The 10743-nt window shown below is 37.6% G+C and overlaps 1 protein-coding gene across 2 annotated transcripts; it reads right to left on the minus strand.

Moving 5' to 3' along the window:
- Nucleotides 1-3185: 3185 nt before the first annotated feature.
- LOC308087584 (uncharacterized protein) lies at nucleotides 3186-9437 on the minus strand. 2 transcript variants are annotated; one of them, XM_080431544.1, is made up of 5 exons: nucleotides 9306-9437; nucleotides 7686-7711; nucleotides 5873-5974; nucleotides 4579-4860; nucleotides 3186-4316 (listed from the first exon to the last, which is right to left on the minus strand). In XM_080431544.1, the coding sequence occupies exons 3-5, from the start codon at nucleotides 5940-5942 to the stop codon at nucleotides 3841-3843; spliced, it is 828 nt and encodes a 275-aa protein (XP_080287670.1). In that variant the 5' UTR covers nucleotides 5943-5974; nucleotides 7686-7711; nucleotides 9306-9437; the 3' UTR covers nucleotides 3186-3840. The 2 variants fall into 2 exon arrangements, with proteins under 2 accessions (XP_080287670.1, XP_080287669.1); XM_080431543.1 differs by having other exon boundaries at nucleotides 7610-7711.
- Between the last annotated feature and the right edge of the window lie 1306 nt (nucleotides 9438-10743).

A 10743-nucleotide genomic window follows, 5' to 3' on the forward strand; every position in this document is an offset into this window, starting at 1 on the left:
GTGTGATCCATGGCTACCTCACACGTCACACCCATAGACTGTGGTCACACCACCTCCAGTCCAGTCAGATTCCTTTGGACAGACATCGCGCCATTGACAGCCGCACTGCTTTCTTTAAACTTATCATTTCTGTAAACTGAAACTGCTCCATTTAAGCAGTTTGGGGAGGTAGCAAAAGCTGTGTATAATAAAAAACAAAGCGGTGTCTCTTTTAAGAAGAAACGGACACAAGCATCAGTCAGTCCTAGCTGTAGTATACAACCCTCGTAGACGTATTTATGATTCTGACGTTTTCAATCTACGAGAGTTGTAGGGTGCACTTCCCATAGTGACCTGGACTTTCTGCACTATGCCCCGTAGACACTCCAAACATTGTACAAAATGAAAATAAAGGTGCTTACCGCCGAGCCCCAAATGTTAACTGGGTCTACGGGGTAGTAGTGTAATGTAATAATCCATATATTTCAATAAAGAAGTGTTTTAATGCCGTCTGTGGCCGAATCTGTCGGAAGTTCCCAATGGGCGGTAGTGACGGGTAGTGACGGGGCGCATCCGGTGGAACCCGGAATTACACTAAATGTAAAGAGGAAGTAAACGAGGGTGAAAAAATGGCGTTCGGCCACAGACGGCATTAAAACACTTCTTCATTGAAAGATATGGATTATTACATTACACTACTACCCCGTAGACCCAGTTAACATTTGGGGCTCGGCGGTAAGCACCTTTATTTTCATTTTGTACAATGTTTGGAGTGTCTACGGGGCATAGTGCAGAAGGTCCAGGTCACTATGGGAAGTGCACCCTACAACTCTCGTAGATTGAAAACGTCAGAATCATAAATACGTCTACGAGGGTTGTATACTACCGATACTACAGCTAAGTCAGTCCCATGGTTTAAAATGACTTGCACTACAAAAATAAGTACAATTCACAATACAAGGTCTACTAAACTGGATAACTCATAAAGCACTAAGCTTGTTTAAAATGAGGTCCCCACGCACACAAATCATGGTTTCAGCCCAGCCCTGCACATGAACTCTGCAGCTGCACTCTGCAGAAAGCATGCCAGCCCAAACATTAACGTAACTAACTAGAAGGTACTGTTCCTGAAGAAACAGTGTGGGATCGCTAAGAATGTTGATGGTATTGAGTATTGATAGTGTTAGTAGAGTTAAAGGTTTGAAAGGTTTAAAGGTTTTAAAGGTTTTAAAGGTTTTAAAGGTTCTAAAGTTTTGAAAGGTTCTAAAGGTTTGAAAGGTTTAAGAGGTTTGAAAGGTTTGAAAGGTTCTAAAGGTTCTAAAGCTTTGAATGGTTCTAAAGGTTTGAAAGGTTCTAAAGGTTCTAAAGCTTTGAATGGTTCTAAAGGTTTGAAAGGTTTAAGAGGTTCTAAAGGTTTGAAAGGTTTAAGAGGTTCTAAAGGTTTGAAAGGTTCTAAAGGTTTGAAAGGTTTGAAAGGTTTGAAAGGTTTGAAAGGTTTGAAAGGTTTGAAAGGTTTGAAAGGTTCTAAAGGTTTAAGAGGTTCTAAAGGTTTGAAAGGTTCTAAAGGGTATTTACTTTAAATTATTTTTAGTCACTTTATTTACTTTAAAGTATTTTTTACTAATTTTTACAACTTTTAAGTATTTTTACTATTTTTTTCAACTTTTAAGTATTTTTACTATTTTTTTCAACTTTTAAGTATTTTTACTCATGTTGAGTACTTTTAAGTATTTTTACTCAGTATAAGTACTCTTAAGTATTTTTAATCAAGGTACTTACTTTAAAGTATTTTTAGGCACTTTATTTACTTTAAAGTAGCTTTTACTAATTTTTACAACTTTTAAGTATTTTTACTATTTATTTCAACTTTTAAGTATTTTTACTATTTTTTTCAACTTTTAAGTATTTTTACTCATTTTGAGTACTTTTAAGTATTTTTACTCAATATAAGTACTCTTAAGTATTTTTACTCAAGGTATTTACTTTAAAGTATTTTTAGTCACTTTATTTACTTTAAAGTAGCTTTTACTAATTTTTACAACTTTTAAGTATTTTTACTCTTTTTATCAACTTTTAAGTATTTTTACTATTTAAAAAGTGAAATATCTCTAAAAGTACAAATTATTTCAAAAAATTCTAATGGTAGCCAATATGTCCTAAGTAGGCTGAACGTTATAGAGTTGGAACGGAGTTTCTATCTAAAAGTATGAATTTCTCCATTGAAATGAATGGGAGTTTTTTAGAAGTAAAAAGTGAAATATCTCTAAAAGTACAAATTATTTCAAAAATTCAAATGGTAGCCGACATGTCCTGAGTAGGCCGAACGTTGAAGAGTTGGAACGGAGTTTGTAGCTAAAAGTATGAAGGACTAGTTAGGGGCCAATAACAGTAGTGTGATCGCTTTAGCGATCCCACAATAATTGGGCCGCGCGACCCGGAAATGACCGTAATAATCCTAAAACGGGAGAGAAAATATTTTTTGGGGGTCACTATGAAAAGGAAAAAATAAAAAAGTTCGGGGAGGGAGGGTTAGTGGTGGTGGTGGGGGGGGGGGGTTGGAATTGCAGCCTCCTGAAGGTGTTAGGGTACCCCACAAATGCTGGTTTACATATAAACAGGACACATTGTTTTCAACAGAACAGCTTCCAGACAGTTCTGAGTTTGGTTATAGGGCATAGCAGTGACGGCCATTTTGTGGTGCCACAAATCGAAAGCCAATTAATTTTTCACAAATACAAATATTTAATATTATATTAATTATTTTAAGCCTGGAACCAAGCCATCCACGCTCCTGGTGAATAATAACCATACAATATTTGTTTCTGTGTCAATTCTTTTTTGAAAACCACAAAAAGGGGGTATTTATTAATTATAGTAGGCCTATGTAATATAATTAAATATGTTTTGACACTGAATCAAATATGTTATGGTCATGATTCACCAATAGTGTAATAATTACTGGCAAAATTAATCAAAAATGCATGCGAAGTGGTTTTCCCTCAGTTAACTGATTTAATACCTAAAATAATTCAAATAAATAATACCCCATTAATTGGGCATGTAATAGAATACAGCAACATTACATTAAATCAAATGATTAAAACTAAGATTCTAGAAAAACTGTTTGATTGATTGATGTAGTTTATTTAGAAAGACATGAGAATAGTACATGACAGTACAAATTCACAATACAAGGTCTACTAAACTGGAAACCCTCATTAAGCACTAAGCTTGTTTAAGATGAGAACCCCATGCACACAAATCATGATGAAATAGGTGTTCTACCTTATACAATTGATATGGTTAACATGGTCATCTATATAGATTGAGGAACCATTCAATGGAGTTCAGTGGACAGGTGGTGCCATCTTGGGAGGTTTTCAGCAATTACTTTCAATGGTGTGACGTCAATGTCTCTTTCTAAGAAGAAAAGAAAGAGCTCGGAAATGTCTCCAAAAGACAATTCAGGCATTTAGCAGACGTTCTTAATCCAGAGCGATTTACAGTAAGAAAGACGAGTACTAATGGGGGCCTCTATTGACAAGAGCAGCATAAATCTCTATATGTTTGTTTCTCTATCCAACTCCCTTCCAACATACAGCTGTTTAATTTGATCATTGAGCTAATTTATAGAGGACCGTAAAAAAAATCATCCTTGGTGTGAATGCACTCTTTTCAGAGCAATAACTGACTGAAACTCTTGTCACACTGTTAACATTGTGAAAGGAGTTTATCCAGTGTGGATACTCTGGTGTCTCTTCAGGTCTCCTGACTGACTGTAACTCTGTTCACAATGTTTTCAGTAATAATAATAATAATAAACTTTATTTGTATAGCACGTTTCATGATATGAAATGCAGCTCAAAGTGCTTTCCAGAGCACGAATTTAGCATGGCTAATCTGGTGCCTCTTCAGGTCACCTGACCGATAGAAACTCTTGTCACAACGTTTACAGTGGAAAGGTTTTTCTCCAGTGTGGATACGCTTTTCTCCAGTGTGGATACGCTGGTGCCTCTTCAAGTAAGCTGACAGACAGAAACTCTTGTCACAACGTTCACAGTGGAAAGGTTTTTCTCCAGTGTGGAGAAATTGGTGTCTCTTCAGGTCAAATGACAGACTGAAACTCTTGTCACAATGTTTACAGTGGAATGGTTTTTCTCCATCTGGTTGATCTACTCTGTTGTTCAGGAAGTCTATGTAAGCCTTTAGTTCTTCTGGTTGAGTTACAGCCTTGGTAAATTGTTGATGACTATAAGATCTTGGTTGATCAGCATCTCCTTGTTTCTGGCTGGTTGTAGAGCTGGTGATTGGAGTCTGCGAAGACTGGGACCTCACTTCTGAGAGTGAGTGAGTGAGTGAGTGAGAGAGAGAGAGAGAGAGAGAGAGGGGGGGGGGAGAAGAAGGGGAGAGGCAGGTTAGAAATGGTGAGTACAAATACATATAGCTTCCATCATCAAACAAGTCAATTGTTTAGGAGCACTATGGCTTCCTTGTTAATATTTCTGATTTTTCATCTTTTATTCCCCAATTTAGTCGTCATACCAACTCCCAGTTTTCCCACACATGTAGTTCCTGTCCCTGTGTTTAAGACTGACTGACCTCCACTGGTCTCCTCCCAATCATCACTGTCTTCAGTGACTTCAGTGTCAGAATCAAGCTCAGCATCAACTTCAGAGCAGTGTGAAGAGAAGTCTTCATCATTATCATCACTTTTCACTGCTAGTAATGTCAACATTGACCCATCAGGCTCCTCTGGTCTCTGAAGTATCTCCTCCTTTTCCTCTTTAATGTGTGGAGGCTCTGGTTCCTCCTGGAGCAGACTGGGGCTCCTCTCCTGTTCAGGAGAAACCTCCTCTTTACACACAACCATGTGCATGATGTCTAGGAGCAGAAAGATAACATGATAGTGAATACTGGATTCCTAAAATGTACATATATTTTTCTAGCGTCCATGTTCCCTGTACAAATTGAGCCATCAGCTACTTTTATTTACCAAACATTTACTAACTACAGGTTACTACAGGTGTTTCTGCAAACGGAAATTCAGAAGAATCATGTTTTAGGTTTTAGAAAAATAAATAATTTGAAATATAATTTGAATTTAAATATTATTTATTTTACCAAACAAGTGAATGTTGTTACTGCAAACTTGAATCATTAAATTATGAAACAATATTAAACCATAGAACTTCACACGTCAGCTCTGATTTGGGTAAATTAGGCTGTAGGTCAAGCCGTATAGAACAGGGTTCACCTGTACGTACAGTATGTACTGTATGTATTTCCTCTCAAAAGTAGACCAATCACAGCTCATGCCTTTACCTGCATGACATCATGAAACAGAAACTTCTCCACCCATGAAGTTGGGTCATAGTTTAATAAATAGAAATGGTTCTGTGAGTCTTTGAATCTGTTTGTCTGTGTGTTCGGGGCGAACTTGACAAACCGATGTACCGATCAGCGCCAAATGTCTGCACAATGCCAGTAGGCCAAAGAAGTATTTTTCACATCTGATAGAATGACTTAAACCCTCTATACTTAGTGAGCTAACCCTCTATTGTTCCACCCTGAAAAGGGATGCTCGAGTTCACGTGGTTGAACCTTAAATCAAGAAGCAGAGAAAAAGCCTGTCAAAGCTCTAAAGTTATATGCTGCCTTTTTTATCTCTTTTTTTTTTACATTGATTCACACATAAGAGGATGTGCTTTTGGATGTTAAAGATTCTATAATTTTCTTTTAGAGGTATTGTTATGATGGCTATACATATTGGGATATTAGCATTGTCAAGATGTTTTATGAGCTATGATTATCGAATAGTGAAAATAAGACATTGTGGCAGCCCTACAATAGAACAGAAAAAAAAGAAGAGAAAGAGAGAGCACATGAAACTTACTGAGGAGTTGGTGGTCTTCAGGTTCCTCCTGTTTAATAGAAATCTCCCTGGCTGAGTCTGGAGAGTTCATCTTCACCTGCAGTCTGGACTCCACAGACTGGTCTGAAATTAAACAATTGAATAAGGACTTTAATAACTGGACACCCAGTGGTGTCAAAAATAGCATTAATATTTGCAAAATGTAAAGGCAATATGGCCTAAAATCAACTCTCCAACATATGAATCTCGGGTGCAAAGATTATGAGGTTTATACAGTATATTAGTGATGAATAATAATAATAATTTAAAGTAAAGATAATAAGTTGAAAGTAGCCCATCTGTTTTTAACATTTATCCAGCCAAGCATCCTTATACGCACACCTCATCACCAAGAATGATTACTATAGGACAGAAATATGGACCTTTGATGTGTCAGAGTTGTAGCAATGGTTTAAAGGAAAACACTGAAAACATAGGGTGCAAACAAAGTAGTAAGTTATAATTACTTAATCACTGATTGTACTACAATTATAAAAAATATTTAAACTAGAAAAAGTGCTCCTCGGAGCACAGGTCTCTGCCAGTTCAGGTAGGTTATTGTGGGCCAGCAATGTTTGGAATTTGCCAATCAGGATGGAATATGGATGGATTAGTCTTGATCACTTGACTATAGAGATAATGCGTATCGATTTGCATGATGTTGGGACCAACTTTTTAGGAGTAATTTTGTAATTTAGCAAAGATCTGCCTCCTGGTGGTGCTATAATAGGGCAAAATTAAAAGGGTGGCATTGTTCCTCAACATAGTGCGAATGTGCGTGCAAAGTTTCACCAAAATCGAACACTGCGTTCATGATTTGCGGCATTTGTTCAAAAACGGGCCACTCCTGCAAACTTTAGATGTCAATCTTAGCCAATCAGGATGGAATATGAAAAATCAAACAGATCCGTCTTGATCACATGACTATAGAGATCATGTGTACCGATTTCCGTGAAATATGGATAAAATCTGAAGGAGTAATATAAAAAAAAATGTTTTACATAGGTCGGCCTCCTGATGGCGCTATAAAAGGCAGATATGAAAAATGCAGGGCAAAGGTTTTTCCTTGGCGTCTAGGGAGTGAGCATACAAAGTTTTACACAGATCGGTGCGGATATAGGTTAAAACACAAATCGGCCTGTTATAGTGTTAAAATGATTTGAGGAATTTTGTTCAAAACGGAGCAATCCTGCACATTTTTGAAGCCAATCAGGATGGAATATGAAAAATCTGAAAGACCTATGACTATAGAGATACTGTGTACTGATTTGCGTGATGTTTGAAAAAAATCTGTAGGAGTACTGTCAATTTTTTTTTATACAAAGATCTGCCTCCTGGTGGCGCAATAACAGGCCTATGTGAACCATTTGGGAAAGAGGTTCAGCTCTGGCATCAGGTTTCTCTGTGATCAAGGCAACGGTGCCGGAGATTAGCTGTTCACAGACGGACAGACGGACGGACGGACGGACTGGCAGGGTGCAAAACATAGTCTTGGCCATGCCTTCGGCCTGGCAGAGACAAAAATATTGTTCTGCATTCCATTTCACAATGACATTCTAGTTTTGTCTTGTGTTTTGTTATAAGCACCCGCTAATTTACATATGTGTACTTTCACCACTCCCTGAAGCCCAAAGTCAAGTGACAAAGTGTCAAGTCTGTTGTAACAGCTCAACAACATAACAGAAAATATGAAAGAAAGAGAGAGCACATGAAACTTACTGAGGTGTGGGTGGTCTTCAGGTTCCTCCTGTTTAATAGAAATGTCCCTGGCTGAGTCTGTAAAGTTCATCTTCACCTGCAGTCTGGACTGGACACACTGGTCTGAAATGAAGGAATTGAAAAAGGACATTAATGACTGGACACAGTAGTCTTCAGTTACTAAAGTCAAACAATATATGAACGTTGGGTGCAAGGATAATGGTAGGCTATATACAGTTTATATACAGTATTGTAGAAGACATCACGCTTAACTTAAGATTACACAAGGGAAATGTATCAAAAGTGATTCCAACTATGCAAATAATGGTGTAAAGTGAATAAGGTGAAAGTTAGCCTGGTTCCAGATGAATCTGCCTTTGCAAAAGTGTGTCGTGTGATATTGTCTGGCCACGCGAGGCTAGGTGAAAGTAGTACTCTTCATACCAGTAACCTGTAAGCTGATTACGTATGACGTTCTGTTAGTAGTGTGTGTATATCTGTCTGTCATCATGATTTGTGTGCGTGGGTATCTCATTTTAAACAAGCTTAGTGCTTTATGAGTCTTCCAGTTAAGTAGACCTTGTATTGTGAATTTGTACTTCCATGTACTGTTGTTCTCATGTCTCACTAAATAAAGTACATCAATCAATCAATCAAGTAGGCATTAAATATGACCATAGATAGTCTTTTGCCATCCATACCAGTACCATCATCATACTATCGGTATGAATGCTCTGTCTAGGTTTTCAAAAACAACAAATGCTGTCAGAACAGGACAAATACGCCAGCTAAGCTTAGCGATTTTTTTTTTTTTTAACTTTTTATTTTAGCATGAGTCCCCACTCCCCACTCAAACGCGCACTTGCCCAGGGGGTCGGGCAACCTCGCAAATCTGGCAACACTGACAGCATGACACATGTTTTAGACAAATGTTTAACTTCACTTGACATTTGACAATCACATTAACATTACTGTGGACAGAGTAAAGATCCTACTCATGTACTAGCCTTGATACCATACTGTCATATATTATCTGACAGTCTTGGAGTAGGTTCACAATAGTCTTTGCACTCTTACACTTGGGGTCCGTACATCTACATAAACGTTCAGATTTCAAATATAAAGTGCTTACCCCATGGCCACAGATGTTATGAGTATGTACGGGCCCTCAAAAGTACCCGTGTCTGCCGTATTGTTCAATAAAAAGCATTTTAATCCTGATCAGTGGCCATTATTTTCATAGAGTTGTAATGTATCAGAGTGCAATACACCTCTCAACCGATAGGGTCACGCAGTTGAAAGCATAATGGAGAAGATATGACACAGATCGGATTAAAATGCTTTTTATTGAACAATAAAGAAGATAAGGGTACTTCTGAGGGCCCGAACATAATTGTAACATCCGTGGCCATGAGGTAAGCACTTTATATTTGAAACCTGAACGTTTAAGTAGATGCAGGTACGGACCCCAAGTGCGAAAGTGCAAAGACTATTTTGAAATAATTCCAAGACATATCATTATGACCGATGACAGTCTTGATCCAAGGCTACTCATGTACAAGCGACGTTTGCACCTCATTGCTTATATGAGATTAGCCATTACATTGATAATAGTCACAATAACATGAATTATAATCTAGCAAGTAACAGCAATTAGATTTATATTACATAGTCAATAAATACAAATGAAACCCAACATGAATGAGTTGATCTTTACCTGCTGTGTTTCAGTGGTTGAGCTGCTAACAAACGTCCTCCTGCTGCTCAACGACGACACTGTTTAGAAACGACACGTTTTACTTTTCTTTGTATTTAAATTTTATATTAATCTATGGTATTTTAAAGTGTCAACAACAGTCAGTCAACCTTTAACTCTATGCAGTCAACACACCATGTTGTTTTCACTACTGCATTGTGGGTATGTTCTTCTTCTGACGAACGTCTAGACGCCAGTTGCCGTATTGCTGCCCCTTACTGTTGGTATCGGGTACTGTCCATTGTTTATATACAGTAAGTACTATGTGACCTTCCAGACCTGTTAGTCAGGGGATATTAAAAAAATCTTGGAATAAATTCCTTACCAAAAAAAATCTTCACCAATGTGTTTATAAAGGTGTCTAGTAACACATCTCACAAAGACTGAAATGCAGTCCCCCTAGGAGAATTTTTGATTGAAAGTTGGGGTACCCACCATAACCTTGGTTAAAAAAAATCTAAATTTTATTCTGTTTTAAGTAGCATGTGAGGTGTCAAACTAGGGTGTTTTTATGATTCTGAATCCATTGCAAGCATTTGTTTTGCACCAAAACCACTCCTTGGGCTAAAAACGGCCCAATCTCAATGGGCTTTTTACACAAAAAGTATACCTGGAAAAGGATGGCTATGGCCGTTTTTAGCCTGTGAAAGCAGAATCTGTATGGAGCACTCATAACACAATAATGATGAGACAGACAATAATTACATTTCCAAAGTATGAGAGAGTTTAAAGGTATTAATACAGTGGAGCCAACGTACACGTCATCAATGGGACATACAAGCTGACTCAATCAAAGCAATGGCCAGCACATACTTAAATAGGCTTCTCCCAGTCTCCACCCCTTCAGGGTGGGGTGTAACACAATTTCTTCAAGGTACTTTCATAGTCAAATTTGACACCTTCTTCATTAACACATGACACGAGAAGACGGTGAGAACAGACAGTCTCAATACACATTGTTTGCATTACTTAAGTTCAGGTGCCAGCCAGTCCTAAAGCAGGAAGCATCAAAACAACCTAGTTCACTTTAAATGTTTATATTCAAATATCCTTGACAAGCCCAAGGAGTGGTTTTGGTGCAAAACAAATGCTTGCAATGGATTCAGAATCATAAAAACACCCTAGTTTGACCCCTCACATGCTACTTAAAACAGAATTAAATTTTGATTTTTTTTTTTTTTTTTTTTTTAACCAAGGTTATGGTGGGTACCCCAACTTTAAGGAGCTGTCAAAAATTCTCCTAGGGGGACTGCATTTCAGTCTTTGTGAGATGTGTTACTAGACACCTTTACAAACACATTGGCGAAGATTTTTTTTGGTAAGGAATTTATTCCAAGATTGGAAAATATTCTGCTAATATCCCCTGACTATGTATAGTCTAGACAAGAGAACATCCATC

This window comes from Gymnoscopelus braueri (genome assembly GCF_963280865.1).
Source record: "Gymnoscopelus braueri genome assembly, chromosome: 6".
In the NCBI taxonomy this organism is placed as follows: domain Eukaryota; kingdom Metazoa; phylum Chordata; class Actinopteri; order Myctophiformes; family Myctophidae; genus Gymnoscopelus; species Gymnoscopelus braueri.

Excerpts from the sequence above, each read along its gene's own strand:
- LOC308087584 (XM_080431543.1), bottom strand. The coding sequence starts at position 7,679 with ATGAACTTTACAGACTCAGCCAGGGACATTTCTATTAAACAGGAGGAA. Across the intron at positions 5,975-7,609 it reads TGAAGACCACCCACACCTCA|ACCAGTCTGTGGAGTCCAGA; the intron begins GTAAGTTTCATG and ends GTTTAATTTCAG. Across the intron at positions 4,317-4,578 it reads TTGGGAGGAGACCAGTGGAG|AAGTGAGGTCCCAGTCTTCG; the intron begins GTCAGTCAGTCT and ends ACTCACTCTCAG.